This window comes from Odocoileus virginianus, chromosome 8 (assembly GCF_023699985.2).
Source record: "Odocoileus virginianus isolate 20LAN1187 ecotype Illinois chromosome 8, Ovbor_1.2, whole genome shotgun sequence".
Lineage (NCBI taxonomy): Eukaryota > Metazoa > Chordata > Mammalia > Artiodactyla > Cervidae > Odocoileus > Odocoileus virginianus.
In genome coordinates, this window is record NC_069681.1 from 25,653,997 (window position 1) to 25,671,232 (window position 17,236).

Here is a 17,236-nt window from a genome sequence, read left to right on the forward strand (position 1 = left end):
CCACACCTGCACCCACACCTGTACTCACACGCCTGCTCTCACACTCACACCCACACCTGCACCCACACCTGTACTCACACGCCTGCTCTCACACTCACACCCACACCTGCACCCACACCTGTACTCACACCCACACCTGTGCACACACCTGCTCTCACACACACCCACAGCCACACCTGTACTCACACCCACACCTGTGCACACACCTGTTCTCACACTCACACCTGCACCCACACCTGCACCCACACCTGTACTCACATGCCTGCTCTCACACTCACACCCGCACCCACACCTGTACTCACACGCCTGCTCTCACACTCACACCCGCACCCACACCTGTACTCACACGCCTGCTCTCACACTCACACTGGCACCCACACCTGTACTCACACCTGTACTCACACGCCTGCTCTCACTCACACCCGCACCCACACCTGTACTCACACCCACACCTGCACACACACCTGCTCTCACACCCACACCTGCACCCACACCTGTACTCACATGCCTGCTCTCACACTCACACCCGCACCCACACCTGTACTCACACCTGTACTCACACGCCTGCTCTCACTCACACCCGCACCCACACCTGTACTCACACCCACACCTGCACACACACCTGCTCTCACACCCACACCTGCACCCACACCTTTACTCACATGCCTGCTCTCACACTCACACCCGCACCCGCACCTGTACTCACACCTGTACTCACACGCCTGCTCTCACTCACACCCACACTCACACCTGTACTCACATGCCTGCTCTCACACTCACACCCGCACCCACACCTGTACTCTCACGCAGACCTGAATTCACACTAGCACTCACTCTCACACCTACGGCCAGGCCCACGCCCCAGGGGAGCAGAGGCTGAGGGCTGACCCAGGAGCTGCCCTCCAGGCCCTCTTTCCTCGTCCCGAGGGCCCTTCAAAGTCCCCCTGGGGGCCGCATCCTCCGTGACCACCAGGAGGGCAAGGCTGAGACCAAGCCGACCTGTCCCACACGCGTGGGAAGGGAGACAGAGCAGCCCTGCGTCTAGACCCGGGCCCACAAGGAATATGGTGGCAGGGACGGAGCTGGCCCGGGCTCCTGCCAACAGCAGCACCAAGATGCCCTCAGGGCTGAGTGGGGACTGGCCCTGGTCTCGGAAGTCCAGACTCCTGCATGGCGGGGGAGAGTCTGCCATGGACAGCTGCTCAGCCTGCGGTGCTTGTTACAGCACACCAGGGAAACCTACCAGGGAAAGGAAGTCGGTGACTCGCCCCCAAGGAACCTGCCATCGTCCCAGACCAAGAGACACTGCAAGCAGGGCTGGGACAGGACAGATGACCTGCAGTTTGGGGGTGACCGGTGCGATCGCCTGGATGCGGGCTAAGCTGACTAGAGGTGAAAAGAACAAAATGACTTGGAGGAAACAGTGCCGTTATATGCCTGGTGCGGATCCTGGGCCAGTTGTGCGGTTCAGGGCAGGAATAATCCTGAGATTTCCTCGAAGCGTGTGTGATAGAGAACAAGAATAACAGAGTCTATGCAGAGGGCGGGAGGTGGGTGGAGGGCGCGGAAGACAGAGTCTGTGACCGCCCCTTGGCAGTGAATGGTACCCCATGCTTTTTATTTCGGAAGATTTTCTTTTTCTCAGAAATCTCCCATCTTGGGATTCAGTATTGATTTTACTCCCATTTCTACAAAATTCCATTCAATTTGCTCGTTTCAGTTTTAGGATAATTTTTACAGTAAGTGGGATGAGCTGATAGAAGGCATCTGTGTTGAGGTAGATGAAAATATTTTCTGAAATCTCAGAAGCCATCTTCTTGGCAGATTGCTGATATAAACTACCATCTTATGGCAGCTTTGGGTGTTTTGTTTTACTTCTGTCAAGCGTTTGAAGGAATTTTCAATGCTCTTGACTAGGTACCCCTCCTCCCAATCTGGGTGTAAATGTTTCCGCCTAATCATCTTTCTGTAGGTTTGCTTCCCCAGCAGCCCTGCAAAGGGGTCCAGAGGCACTGACTCCCTGACCCGGAATGTCAGGGGCGGGGGGAGGCTTCCAGCGATGCGGAAGGAAGCAGACGACGGGAATTCTCAGAGAAAGAAGAGCAGAGGCTTTAGGATGGGGGGTGGGATGGTGTCAGAGAATGAGAGGTGGAACAGACTTGATGAATACCCGCTATTTCCTGTCCACGCTGGGGTAAGGTTGGTGTCCCCAAGGCCCTGTTTCATCCTGTTGACTGTGCGGGGAGATGCTGGCTGAAGGGATGCTGGTTGAATTGAGGGGGTCCTGTGGAGGAGGAGCTAAGGGGCTAGACACTCATGGTGCACTCTCTGGGTAGAGGCTCACAAGCCGTAATACTGAGAGGGGCGGGGCCACCTGCATTCGCCAGATGAGGAAACCGAAGCCTGGGACAGTTGGGAACATCTGCCCAGAGTCGCTTCCTGAAAAAGCGGCCAGCCTGGACTGCAAACCTAGCTCATCTCAAGCTCTTTCCTTTCACTCAGCTGACACCAGGCCTTTAGCAGGAGATTTAGTGGGAAATTTAGATGGATATTGAAATGGCCAGAAACAAGGCAGGAGAAGTTGGTAGATTTGGTTACATACAAATAAAAAATACTTGCATGTTAAAAAAGGGCTTCCCTTGTGGCTCAGTTGGGAAAGAATCCACCTGCAATGCCGGAGACCTGGGTTTGATCCCTGGCTTGGAAAGATCCCCTAGAGAAATGAACAGCTACCCACTCCAGTATTCTGGCCTGGAAAATCCCATGGAGTATATAGTCCATGGGGTCACAAAGAGTCAGACACAGCTAAGCAAATTTCACACGCACGTTAAAAAAAAACCACCATAAACAGGTTAACATAGTTTTGCACACAAATACATACATGTAAGCTTTATACATGCATGTGTGTGCATATGTGAGAGCCAAGTCACTTCATTAGTGTCTGACTCTTTGCGACACTGTGGACAGTATGGACTGCCTGCCAGGCTCCTCCGTCCATGGGATTCTCCCGGCAAGAAGACTGGAGTGGGTTGCCATGCCCTCCTCCAGGGGATCTTCCTGACCCAGAGATGGAACCCATGGCTCCTGAGCCTCCTGCATTGCAGGCAGATTCTTTACCACGGAGCCACCTGGGGAAGCCCATATATGCAAGTATCACAGAAACTTATTTACGTGTATTTATAAATTATATACGTTTTGCATTTATATCTGAAGCATTTATATACGATCCACACGTGACCCCTGCTCTGTTCCCTGGTCTGCGCTCTCGGGAAGCCCGCCACATAGGCTCCTGCCTCAGAGACTTCGCACTCACTGTGCTCTGCATCCGCACCTTTCTTTTCTCTTACTGTATTTTTTAAAGTAGAGTATAATCGTTTTCCAATGTTGTGTTAGTTTCTGCTGCACAAGAGCATGAGTCAGCTGTGTGTGCACGTCCATGAGCCTCGCCCCCCACCGCCCCGCCCCCGGATCATCGCAGAGTACCAGGCTGAGGCCCGTGCACTGTGCGGCCTTCCGCTGGCCATCTGGTTCACACGCGATGACGCATGCATGTCCGTCCTACTCTCTTAGTGCATCCCACCCTCTCCTTCCCCGGTGTCCACAAATCCGGTCTTGTCTGCATGTCCCGATGTGTAATTCCAGATGCATGTTTAACCCCTAACCGCATTCTCCAGAAGCTTCATCTCTGCAAACATCCTGTTGATAACTGTGCCCCCTGCATCCAACCCCAGGCCTTGCTCCCTCTCCCCCTGCTCTGTTTTTCTCCACCAAGCATTTCATCACCATCTAGGACACTCTGTATTTTTCTTGCTTATTTTGTTGGCTGTCTTCCTCACTGCTCTAGCCTTAGGTCAGGGCTCAGAGTTTAGTTCCTACCCACTGAACAAAACCACGTAGATAGGCAGGGGTTTTTTGTTTGCTTGTTTAAGAAAAGAGGAAAGTAGTTTAAAAGGTAGAATTGTTCCACAACAAAGTACCTATAAACTCCCAAGACACTTTGCAAATTGTCAGAAGCAACCACACTATTACTCCTTCTACTGTAACGGTGGATAGTCCCAGAACTCTTCACATTGCATCTCATTAAAAAGGCACTACCTAGTTTTCTGGGCCTTGGGCACTCTTCATCTGAGCAATTGGAAAAAGAATTACCCTGTTAGGCCAGTGGTTTAAGTGCAGGCAGAACAAACATTGTACTTGGCAGGAGAGTAGCTAGTTTAAACAGACTTTTAACCTTTTAACTTCTTCTTCAGTCATGCTTCCCAAAGAGGAAAGAGGCAGCTGGCAGTCTTTAAGGCATTTTTTTTTTAAAGGAGTGGTTGAAATTTGATATGGAGACATTCTCCTGGTTAAATTTAGCTTTTCAAAGTGCTGGACAGTTAAAAAAAATTTTTAACAAACTTTCTGAGTGAATTCTATGTTTCAGGCAGAATTCTATATGCTGTATGTGTGTGTGTGCTTGCGTGTGCGTGTGCGCTTAGTCATGTCTGACTCTTCGCGACCCCTTGGACTGTAGCCCACCAGGCTCCTCTGTCCCTGGGATTCTCACTGGAGCAGGTTGCCATTTCCTCCTCCAGGGGATCTTTCCAACCCAGGGTTTGAACCCTGGTCTCCTGGGTCTCCTGCATTGGCAGGCAGATTCCTTCTCCACTGTGCCACTGGAACCATCCCTGCTCCTCAAAACCGGCTCAAAACACATCAGTGTTTCAAATGGAGACAGCATTTGGCAAACCAACGCATTTATTCAAACACACACTGGCTGAGGTGGGACTGGCTTCCAGTTGTAGACACTGGGAACATGCCAGAGAAAGGAAACAAAAGACTCAGCCTCCACCTAGAAGGATGGGACGGGGCTCAGGTTGGAGGGAGGTTCAAGAGGGAGGGGCACACAGACACTTATGGCTGATTCAGCAACTCCACAGATGGCTTATTCACCTGTTGTACAGGAGAAGTTATCCTCAATTAAAAATAAACAAAAATCCCATCTTCCAGGGGGGACTCCTGACCCCGTGTTTATTGGATGAGGGAGTTGCCTGGAAAGGTGCGATGAGCTGGCAGGATGCAGAATTAGCTTACAAGATGCTCCCCATCCTAGGGAAACACACCACCAGAGGACCTGGGTGCGGAGCCCAGCTGGCGGTGATGTCTGCATGGAACCCCTCCTGGCCTCACCAGGATGCTGAAGTCACTCATTGTGCCCTGACCCTAAGCTTTCTTGAGCAGCTACTAGGTGCTTGATACTTTTCAGCCCACAGAGTGGTGAGTGAAGCACAGTCCCTCCCTCCTGCAGCTCACTTCCCAGAGAGGGAGGCTGCATGGAAGGTCGTCAGTACACCCTATTCAGTTCAGTTCACTCCCTCAGTCGTGTCTGACTCTTTACGACCCCATGGACTGCAGCATGCCAGGCTTCCCTGTCTATCACCAACTCCCGGACCTTGCTCAAACTTATGTCCATCGAGTCGGTGATGCCATCCAACCATCTCATCCTCTGTCGTACCCTTCTCCTGCCTTCAATCTTTCCCAGCATCAGGGTCTTTTCAGATGAGTCAGTTCTTCGCATCAGGTGGCCAAAGTATTGGAGTTTCACCTCCAGCATCAGTCCTTCCAATGAATATTCAGGACTGATCTCCTTTAGGATGGACTGGCTGAATCTCCTTGCAGTCCAAGACTCTCAAGAGTCTTCTCCAACACCACAGTTCAAAAGCACCAATTCTTCACTGCTCAGCTTTCTTTATTGTCCAACTCTTACATCCATATATAACTACCGGTAAAACCACAGTTTTATTAGGGAGCGGTAGAAAGTAAGCAGACAGGGTCACGGAGGGATGGAGGGAGAGCGACTCTAGAAATCGGGGGTGGGGGCCCACAGTGGGCAGTGACCGAGGGCAGAGTTCGGGCTTGCGGGCAGGAGCCGCGCAAGGCCGGTACTCCCGGGTGAGACGCCCTCACACCCCGCCTCCCGTCCGCATCTTTGCGCCCCCGCCTCTCCTGCAGAAAACCGGACCGGCACGGCCTCAGCAAACACCGCCCCTGGTGTTCACACTGGAGCACCGCCGTCGTCTCCAGTGAAGACCCGATCAGCACAACTGCCAAAGCCAGACGTGCACTCCGAAGTGAAGTGGAGACGGCGGTCCTCCTCTCGCTCTGATCCACAACAGCGCAAGCCGCTCTCGCCAAAGTGAGCGAAAACGACACCCGCCAGCGACCCGGCAGACAAGCGGAGGACCGGTCCTCGTGGACGGTCACGGCCACACCTGTGCCTGTGGAGGAGGAAGCCAGGTGCTGGGGGCTGGAGCCCGCCCCACCGCCGGGACGCCTGGGACAGCAGCCGGGCCGCGCCCCTGCGCTGTGTCCACCCCGGGACTCCGCTCTGCGTCCGCCAGCCTCCCCAACCTGGCGCCCCCACCTGCCCGGGTATTCCGAGCGCCGCCCGCTGGGGGAAAGAGCGCGGGGCCTGCAGGAAGATACGTCCACCGCGCCTGGCCGGCGGCAGGTGGGCGCCCTGAGGGGCGGGGCGAGGGCGGGGCCAGCCCTGGCGCAGGCGGTCAGGGGCGGGGCCAGCCCGGGGAGTGGGCGGTCGGGGCGGGGCCAGACCTGGGTCGTGGCTGCCTGGGGGCGGGGCCATCCCGGATAGTGGGCGGTCGGGGGCGGGGCCGTATCTTGGTAGTGGCTGTCTGGGGGCGGGGCCATACCCTGGGTGTGGCGATCGGGGGGCGTGGCCATCTCGGGGCGTGGGCGGCTGGGGCGGGGCCGACCGCCCTGGACCCGGGACTGGCCGCCTCTGCCCGGACACTGAGGTGGGCGTCGGGCTGGTTCCCAGCTCCGGCCCAGCGCCGAGCCGCGCTTTCTCTCCCGCGTTCCCAGGCGTCCGGAAGGGAGGGTCCCCGCGAATCCGCCTCCCCGCCAGTCCCGGGTCGGAGCAGCCTCGGGACGTCCGGCGGCTCCAGCCGCGCCCCGGGCGCACGGGCCAGGAGAGCGTGGGGGAGCGGAGGGGTGCCCCCTACGGGAAGATGAGGAAGCCTGACGGGAAGATCGTGCTTTTGGGGGACATGAACGTGGGCAAGACGTCGTTGCTCCAGAGGTACATGGAGCGGCGCTTCCCGGACACGGTCAGCACGGTGGGCGGCGCCTTCTACCTGAAGCAGTGGCGCTCCTACAACATCTCCATCTGGGACACTGCAGGTGAGGGCGGGGGTCTTCCAGCTGGAGAGACGCGTCCCCCAGGGCAGGGGTTCCCCAGGGTAGGGTCTCCTGGAGCAGGGGCCCGCAGGGCAGGCGTCTGCGGCCCCACGCTGGGTCCCTCTCCTGCTCCGCAGGTGACCCCGCCTTCTGTATCAGGCCCCTTCTCACGGTGTGCGGCCACCCTTGGCCCCTCTCTGTTCCTACTTGACTCCTCTGCTGGTGGGAAAGCTGAGGATTCAGACACCGGGTGCATCTTAGCAACATTCCAGGAAAGCTCCCTGAGCCCCAAAGAGAGAACCCGCTGGTGCCTGCGTGAGGAGCTCCCAGCCCAGCCAGCTGCTGGTAACTGGAGGCACTGAAGCCCTCCCACCAACAGGGTCTCAGCCGCTGTCCACAGCAACCCTGAGGGGTGAGGGGAGCTAGTATAAACTGCCTCTCCCGACAAAAGAGAAAGCAGAGGCCCTGAACCTTCCCTGAGGGCTTAGGTGGGAAGCAGATCTTAGATTCCCTCCCTCAGTGCCAGACATGTCTGCATTTTCCACTTATCGTAGCCATCGTCAAGGCTCATGCATGTTATGGGGCTTAGAAGTGATTTTCTGTAGAAGCATTTTGAAGATAGCCATTTGTTTGCGTAAATTCCAGGAGATAGTGGAGGACAGAGGAGCCTGGTGTGCTGCAGTCTATTGGGTCACAAAGAGTCAGAGATGACTTAGCGACTGAACAACAACAATGATTATTTTAAGTATGTGTAGTATATTTGTGTCTTTTCAAAAGTATAATACATCAGAGGATCTTGATTCAACCTTTCAGTTTGTTAACTCTGCGTAATTACACTGACATGAGAGTGTTACAATAGAATACATTTTCTTCCCCGTGAAAAAGAATAAAAATCCCATAAGTAAGTAAGCTGTAAATTAGTATGGTGTGTTTTCATTGGGCTTGACTTTTTAAAGCCTGAGACTTCAAGGTCTGACTTTTTAAATATCTGCATTTAAGAAGTGACATTTACACTGAAAGTTCCTGCGGAATTTAAAAGTTGCCAACTTGGGCGCACCAGTCTGCTGAATAAGCAAGAATGTAACTCATCCTCTATTTAAAACTGAATTAATGATGGCTGCTTTCCAACGTCTACCCCTCCTCCCTCCCTCTTGCTTTCTCTTGGCTGTCCTTTTTGTTGTTACGGTTGTTAACATCTTCACTAATTTATTTGCAAAGCAAGCCAAATGCAGTCTCCCAGGTATAAGTGTCCCTCCCTTGCTCTGTTCTCTGCCTCCAGGCTGCAGAGTGAAGTTCCTCTGAGATCCTTTCCTTAGCCGACTCTCCACCGCTAAGCATTTGGTAGCGATGGAACCAGGGCTGTAGAAATCAGACCAAGTTAACATAACTCATCTGCGTGTTCTGTACGAGGCTGGTCCCGAGGCCCCTTTGGTTGGCTGACTGGACCTCACTGTGCCCTTGGTTTTACCCAAGGATAGTCCAGGATTGGTGCTGGGGGACCCAATCCCAGAACCCTGCTGTGGCCGCCATTGGAAGCTTCTACCACATGCGCGGTGTTTCTGGAACAGGAGCTGACCGTTTGGTGTCAGAGCAGGCATCTTCGCAGTCGCTCGAAGAGGGACTGTTGATCAGCCACTTCCTTCTTCAGTGCTGTGGACGTGTTGCAGCCGGAATCTTTACCGTCAGAGGATTTTGTAATAAGTCTGATGAGATGTCCTCGGTGTCTGGTTGGGCTCCGGGGGCAGCGACTCATTTCCTGGCTGCCTGGGAAACCCACCTTCTTCCCGGAACCCCAAGTGTGACCTCAGCCGGGCCCCCGGGGCAGTGGAATGCCGGGATCTGTGGGCACATCTCTGACCTCCAGTGTACACGTGTTCAGGGCGCTCAGAGCTGGGAGTCAGCGGTCACACAGGTCACCTCTGTGCCTGTGGGGTTAGGGAGACTTGGAGGGAGAAGGCACGTATGACTTTTTGCCTTTTAGATAATCCTTGTTGGAAATGCAAAAGTTGAACTTTTAGGGAAAGTGAAAAAGTGAAGTTGCTCAGTCGTGTCTGACTCTTTGTGACCCCAAGGATGGTAGCCTATCAGGCTCCTCCGTCCATGGAATTTTCCAGGCAAGAGTACTGGAGTGGGTTGCCATTTCCTTCTCCAGGGGATCTTCCCAACCCAGGGATCGAACCCGGGTCTCCCGCACTGCAGGCAGACACTTTACCATCTGAGCCACAAGCCCCACTTTTTTCCTCCTCTTGCCTTGCCCTTAAAGTTTCTTTAGATCCTACTCTGTCTTCTAAGTTACTTTATTTTAATTTGTGTAACTGAGGCAGAAGGATGAGGACCGGCTAGAGGACGCCTGTTTTTTATCACCATTCTTGGTCACGCGGGGTGGGCGGGTGCTGAATAATAAAACTGATAGTGAGGCGTCAGAGTTCCTATTCCACTCTTGGCACGTCCTTCCGGACAGCAGTGCCTGCTGGCAACCTCAGGCTGCCAGCGGAGGGGTGGGTGGAGCCGAGCGGGGAGAGGAGATTTGCTGGGTGGTTATCAGCTGGCACAGGGCTCCTCTGGAGGGAGTGGCACCGTCAAGATGGGGCTGGAGCTGGTGGAGGTCGTGTGGGGCTGGGCTTTGTGCAGGGTCAGTACTCGGTGGGCTCCAGTTCCAGCCGAGGGGTAGAGGCAGACAAGGAAACACATGAATCCATGTCGTATCGCATCATTGTCCGGGAGAAAATGCAACAGGGCGATGGGAAAGTGAGCAGTGTGCCCAAGTAGACCCCCACCATACACCAGAGCTGACCCCATCAGAGCCCAGGGCAGACCTCGTCAGACCCCACCAGACCCCAAGGCAGGGCAGACCCCGGCAGACCCCAGGGCAGACCCCATCAGACCCCAGGGCAGACCCCACCAGACCCCAGGGCAGACCCCGGCAGACCCCAGGGCAGACCCCACCAGACCCCGTCAGACCCCAGGGCAGACCCCGGCAGACCCCAGGGCAGACCCCGCCAGACCCCAGGGCAGACCCCACCAGACCCCAGGGCAGACCCCGGCAGACCCCGTCAGACCCCACCAGACCCCGTCAGACCCCAGGGCAGACCCCGCCAGAGCAGGGTCCTGTGCTCCCTCGTTTAGCTCTCCTTCCTCCTTCCCCAGGCCTTGGGGTGGGTGATAGCTGACTCCTGTTTGAATGCATCTGAAGAGCTTTTCTGCACAAATCCGCTTTGCTCCAGCTTCTAGTGACACACCCCGGTTTCCACCTGGGAGGCCCTGCAGTGCCCTTGACATCCAGGGCCTGCCTGTTGTCTGTTCGTGCAGACCAGGGTTCCCTAAGACCACTGGCTTTTCTCCTCCGTGTTCCGACTTCCTTCTGAGCACTGGCCAAGTGGTTAGCATCTGTATTTCTAACTGTTCATTCAAAGGTAGCCTTCGCAGGTGGCTCTGGCGGTAAAGAACCCGTCTGCCAGCGCAGGATTCATAGGAGACTTGGTTCGATCCCTGGGTCGGGAAGATCCCCTGGAGCAGGAATGGCAATCCACTCCAGCATTCTTGCCTGGAGAATCTCATGACAGGGGAGCCCGGCGGGCTACAGTCCATGGGGTCGCAGAGAGTCAGACATGACGGAGCACACACGTCCAAGGCGATCTAGGCCCTTCCCACCACATTCCCAAGTTCTCCCAGGCTCCGTGATTGCCCAATTCCAAAACCACTTCTACGTTCGTTACAGCGGCATCCCACTCCCAGTATCACTTTTGGTTTCCTGCTGCTGTTGTAACAAATGACCACAGACTTAGTGGCTTAGAAGAGCAGGTGCGTCCCCAGCAGGTCTCACTGGTTAGGATCCATGCATCAGGGGGACTGTTCCTCTCCGAGGCTCCAGGAAGGACTCTCTTCCCTGCCTTCCTGCCCCCGGAGCCCACCTGCACCCACGGCTTCTTCCTCCTCCGTCTTCGAGCCGGCACGTCTGCCGGGGCCCTTCTCTCCTCACGTCCCTCGAACCCTGGCTGTCATGCCCCCTCCCATATTCGGAGGACCCTGTGATTACCCTGGGCTTGTCCTGGTCATCCAGGGGCGTCTCCTCATTTAGGGTTGGCCGGTGCGCCGTTTGGATTAGTACATTTAATACGGTGTGTTCACGGATGCCAGGCCTGAAGACGTCTTGGTGGGGGTGGGGCAGGCATTCTGCCTACGACAGCCGCTGACCACATGTGTGATTGCGGGGCTGTGTCGCCTCTCCCCGCGTTTTCCTCCTCTATCAAAGGGGGGCAGCTGTAGTTGCTGCTGGGAATCCACCCGCCAATATGGGTTGTGTGCTCTGAGCAGTACTGGGAAGGAGGAAGCTTTGTGTTTTGCTAAATAAGCATCTCCCAGCCCCGGGTGCTCATGACCACGATGACCACCGGCAAATCTGTCACAGCAGGACAAGAGAGGCTTGGGTGGGTCCGCAAGAAATGATTAAGGAAGTGGAAAGCTCCAGGAAGGGGTCTCCGGAGCAGCTGGGTTAAGGGCTTTCTCTTGAGCAGCTTAAGGGTACACCTGGAGAGGATGCTGGAGTTCCGGCGTGTGAAGTCGCGGTGCCTGGGGGAGGGGGTGTCCTTGCTCGCACTGAGAACTTAGGGAGGAGGTCTGGGCTGCTGTGGAGGACCAGGGCCTCGGTCCTGTGAACGGCCATGCTGTCCCGGGGGGCCCCGGGGGGCCCCGGGAAGCACACGAGTGCAGAGGCCAGGTGAGGTGGACGGTCCATCCAAGGGCCACAAGCCCCTCTCTAGGCAGCTGCTCCTGGATCGGGGAAGGGGGGACGCTGTGCAGGAAGAGGGAATCCTGGAGAAGTGCTGTTTTTGACGGGGGCGGCAGAGCTGCAGATCCCCGGTGCCTTGGCCCGGCCTGCGAGGACTGTGCGTTTAACCTGAGAGGCTGGGGCAGAAGTGGGCAGACAGCCCGTGAGAACCATGCGTGCAGCCAGCGGGCAGAGGGCTCCGATTGTAGCTGCCTCTCTTGGCAGCTGAGTGCTTTTGAAGCCCTGATCTGACAAGCAGGACGGGTGTGACAGGGATGGACGACCCCTCGTTTCTGCAGGTCGGGGTGCTCACCTGGGCCTCACTTTCCCCTACGCCCCCCAGCAGTTTGCAGCTGCAGGGCTGAGTGGCTGCGGTAGAGTCCGTGCAGCGCCGGAAAACTCGTGTTCAGTCCGGCCCTTTGCGGAAAGAGCTTGCTGACCGCTGCTTTAGGTCCCATAAAAAGGAGAATCCTATATATATATTCTTTTTCTTTTTACAAACCCACATCCCCTATTTTTTAAAAGGAAAAAGGGGGGCGGGGCATTGAAATGTTCTGGACCAGCAGGAGCCTTAGCCATGCGTTTTAGCCATTTTCAGATGCTAGAAAATTTTACCTTTAAATAGTTTACAACATTGAAAATGTGATCTTTAGTCAAGTTTCACAATGCTGCTATTCCATCTGATGTCCTTAATGCTTTCTCCCTTCTTTCACTCAGGACTGAGTATGAGGTTTTCCGGTTTATTTAAAAATATAAAATAAAATAGAAGAAAGAAAGGAGAGGCAGCTTTCCTTTGACTTTTCAGCATCTTACTGCCACATGACCTTATGTTCTACCCACATGTGAAAGGGTGGCGGCTCATCAACAACCTATTTTTTCATCTCCTGTCAAGAGCCAGGCAACAACCCATTTTTTCATCTCCTCCCTATATATGTATATGTAGAGAGAGAAATATCCCATTGACCATTTTTAAAAGGCTCCAGATTGGGTATTATGTTTTAACCAAATTTTAAAGATTGCCAGGGGAATTGTGGGAGGGTCAAAGACTTGCTACAACTATGCAGATTTTATAAATGTGCAATAAAAGTATTTGTTTCACCTTTAAAAAAAAAAAAAAAGGAGAATCCTTTTCCAAAAGTCTTTTCTGCAGTTGTTCCCTTGGCAAAACTTTGTGAGCCTTTGCCCTGCTTCATTGTGTACTAAGGTCTGTCTAGTCAAGGCTATGTTTTCTCCAGTGGTCATGCATGGATGTGAGAGTTGGACTATAAAGAAAGCTGAGCACCGAAGAATTGATGCTTTTAAACTGTGGTGTTGGAGAAGACTCTTGAGAGTCCCTTGGACTGCAAGGAGATCCAACCAGTCCATCCCAAAGGAAATCAGACCTGAATATTCATTGGAAGGACTGATGCTGAAGCTGCAACTCCAATACTTTGGCCACCTGATGCGAAGAGCTGATTCATTGGAAAAGACCCTGATGCTGGGAGGGATTGAAGGTGGGAGGAGAAGGGGACGACAGAGGATGAGATGGTTGGATGGCATCACCAACTTGATGGACATGGGTTTGAGTAACCTCCAGGAGACGGTGATGAACAGGGAAGCCTGGCATGCTGCGGTTCATGAGATCACAAAGAGTCGGACACGACTGAGTGACTGAACTGAACTTTCTGTAGTTGTAGAAACTCTCCAAAGAGTTTAGCATTTAGGAAAGAGTTCAGGAACTGAGGGGACCCCTGATTCAGTTAAACTGGACAAGCAGCTCTCAGATTTGCCCTGGGGGTCCACCTGGAGCTGTACTGGGTGAGGGTGGGGTCTGGGTTTAAGATCAGCACGGGCTTCTCCTGGGAAAAAGTTCTTGGAAATCTTAGATTTGGGATCTGGAAACTAAGCATGTAAAGTCTGTGTTGTAGGTGGTCCATGTCTTTGTGGGTGGTCCACGTCTTTGTGGGTGGCCCACATCTTTATAGATGGTGCACATCTTTGTGGGTGGTCCATGTCTTTGTGAGTGGGTCAGCATCCTTGTGGGTGGTCCACACTTTGTGGATGGCCCACGTCTTTGTGGGTGGTCCACATCTTTATAGATGGTCCACATCTTTGTGGGTGGTCCATGTCTTTGTGGGTTGGTCACATCTTTAGTACCACTGAAGACTCTGAATGGGCACCCTCTGGGGTCAAGGTGTCATCTGCAGAATTCATCTGCTTTCTTGAGAAAGTCAGTGGTCTGGATGTGAATGTGGGTTTTAAGATAGGTAGAAGAGAATCAGCAGCCTGGGCTGGGCGGGGTGCACAAAGCGCCCTTGTGCCGAGAGATCTCAGAGGACAAAGGCTGCCTGTGTGTGGCTGCCCGTGCTGGCAGGTCAGCCCGGAGGCCCCCTGGAGGAGGCGCTGGGAACTCTGAGGGTGGGCGGAGAGAGGTATTTAAGGCTCGCGAGTGGGCTTGGATTCTGGAGACTTTAACTAACTGAGGCCCACCGCATTTGTGAGCTAACACCTGAATCGCATTTAATGTCTCTGGACAGTAACTGCATGCTTCGTCATCTTTAAGTTTGTGGCAAAAATAGAAACTATGATCCCTAGTGGAACTTGCCCTTCTCGCTTCGTTGAGACTTCGCAGAACTTCCCTCTTTGCGAAAAGGAAATTTCACACCCATGTACACGCATGTACACAGGCGTTTTTTTCCTGGGACGAGACTTCATCATGAGTGTGATTTGATGACAGGCCCTCGCGGCTCCTTCCTCCTCCTCTTTTGGAGACGGGTCCTCAGAGCGGCCCAGACTCCCTGGGAACTCGTCGCAGATGCCCGGCCTTTGCTCCGCTGTTCCGTTTGCCGCGGGCCCTCCTTCTCTGGGATTGTCCCCGCTCCTGGTGACGCCCAGCGTGAGTTGTGTCCCATACCTCGCGCAGCCGTGGTGGATGGTGGAGCGGACTTCTCCTTCGTGCAGACCGTGCCGCTGCGCGACCTCGTCTCCCTAACTGTGTTTCGCCTTCTATCTGATGGCAGAGTGGTCAGTGTCACCTGGTCGAAATGCGGAGAGGAAGGAATGGACGTGCACAGGGCCGCTGGGACCTGTGGGCACCCGACCCGACGTTGCCTCGATGGGGGCGGGGAAGGAGGGGAGACGCGGGGTTGGGGCTGACAGAGGACCAGCAGGAATAACGCCTGAAAATTTTCCAAATCCAGTAGCACTCATAAACCTGCAGATTCCAGAAGCTGAGAGAATCACAATCAGGGAAAACCCAGAGAGACCCGGGCAAGGCTCACTATAATGAAACTCCGAAAACTAAACGGCAAGGAACGCATCTTTTTTTTTTTTCCCCAGCCGCTCTGTGTGGCGTGTGGGATCTGATCTGATGCACGCGGGGTGTGGAGTCTTACCACTGGGCTACCAGGGAAGTCCCAGGAAAATATTCTGAAGCAGCAAGTGGGGAAAAGAGAAGGTTATAATGACAACAGATAACTGACTCATCAGAAACCAAGGCGGTCAGAAGGAAGTGGCGTGGTACTTTCCAGGTGCTGAAAACAGATGAAGACTATTTTTTTTAATTTCAATTTTAATTTATTTATTTGCTTCTGGCTGTGCTTGGCTCTTTGTTGCTGTGTGCGGGCGAGCGAGGGCTCCTCTCTCATGCGGGTTCCCGCGGAGCTTCTCATTGTGGTGGCTTTTGCGGCGGAGCACGGGCTCTCAGGTGTGTGGGCTGGGGTGTGGCTGTAGTTGTGGAGTGTGGACTCAGTAGCTATGGCTTAGTTGCTCCTTGGTGTATGGAATCTCCCTGGAACAGGCATCAAACCTGTGCCCCTTGCACTGGCAGGCAGATCCTTAAGCCTCTACCCCACCAGGGATGTCTAATGAAGCCTGTTGACCTACAATTTTTGTTCATCTTCACAAAAAGTGAATCCGGAAACAAGTGCCAAATCTTGACTCAGACTTTTCACCTCTTCTGTCCTTTAAATGACAGCATGATGCTATTTAGTATACAATTGCATGTTTAATGTGCTATCTAGGTAAACCTGGGAGGTGTTTTTTCCTCCACATGAAATGTAAAAGCTTTTGGCTTTGTAGCTTAAAAATCGGGAACAATTTTTGCCGCTATAATAGTTTTTGCTTTTTTGGTAGATTGTCTTGGTTTAAGTAAGGTTTACTGAATGTTTGCACATAGGCAGTAACATTCACCCTGGTCTCTGAGTGCGTGGTGAGGAGTTCTGACAGATGCAGCTGTGTAAGAAGCACAACCAAGACACAAGCCGTTCGCATCTTTTTAGAAAAGATCCCTGGTCGCTCAGCGCCACCCCTCTGCTCACCACAGCCCCCGGCCCCAGTCCGTTTCCTGTCCTTAGCATGGTCTTTTCTGGGCTCATTATGTGATGGAGAGCTTTGAGTCCGGTTTCTTCTGCTTGCTGCGTTTAAGATTCACCTGTGTTGTTGTCTGTGTTCAATCCTGTTGGTCGCTGAGTAAAGTTCCACTGTGGGCTTCCCCTGTGGCCCTGGTGCCTGCAATGCAGGAGACTCGGGAGACGTGGGTTTGATCCCTGGGTCAGGAGGGTACCCTGGAGAAGGAAATGGCAACCTGCTCCAGTATCCTTGCCTGGAAAATCCCATGACAGAGGAGCTTGGTGGGCTACAGTCCCTGGGCTCACAAGGAGTGAGACACCACTGATTAAACCACCACCACCAAAGTCCCGTTGTGTGGACGCACCCCGTCCGTCAGTGAAGGATATTTGGGTTGTTTTCGGTTTTTCGTGATTATGAATAAAGCCACTGTGAACACTGTGTAGAGGGTTTTGTAGGAATGTGAGTTTTCACCTCCCGGGTCAGCCAGCGAGGAGTAAGACTCCTGGGCTTTCCGGTCAGTGCATCTTGAAGACCAGCCTGACACTGCCCCGTTAGTTAGAAAGTCAGTTTTTTTTAACTTCCATGTGTTGAGAAACTCAGGTTTCCATGTACAGACTTGGGGAATATTCTGGAGAGCGAACTCAGTAGTTTAGCTCTTGGACACTTTTCTGAAGAAAATGGTCTGTTTCTTGTTTTCCTTAGCTGACTTTATGCAGGCACATGTGGTTAATTTTGCAATGGAAATTTCGTTTCTTTCTCTGCCAGGGTCACAGAAGTGCTGCTGGAACGGCAGGGTGCTCGGAGAGAGGCACTGGGAATAAGACCCACATTGTAAGGTTTTAATCTTGGTTGTTGCTTGGCCATAAAACAGATACATTTAGCGGCTCTATCTCTGCGCAGAGCCCTTTAGAAGGACGCTCACTCGTGGAGCCTGGGGACAGCTTACCCCCTTGTTCCCTCTGA

General features: G+C 53.6%; 1 protein-coding gene across 1 annotated transcript in view; it reads left to right on the plus strand.

Moving 5' to 3' along the window:
* The first annotated feature begins 6,759 nt into the window (after window positions 1-6,759).
* RAB20 (RAB20, member RAS oncogene family) overlaps window positions 6,760-17,236 on the plus strand; it is a 31,619-nt gene continuing 21,142 nt past the window's right edge. Inside the window, exon 1 of the mRNA XM_020913436.2 lies at window positions 6,760-7,179. Coding sequence (XP_020769095.2) covers window positions 7,008-7,179 — 172 coding nt within the window. The 5' untranslated portion in view covers window positions 6,760-7,007. The remainder of the gene's footprint in view (window positions 7,180-17,236) is intronic.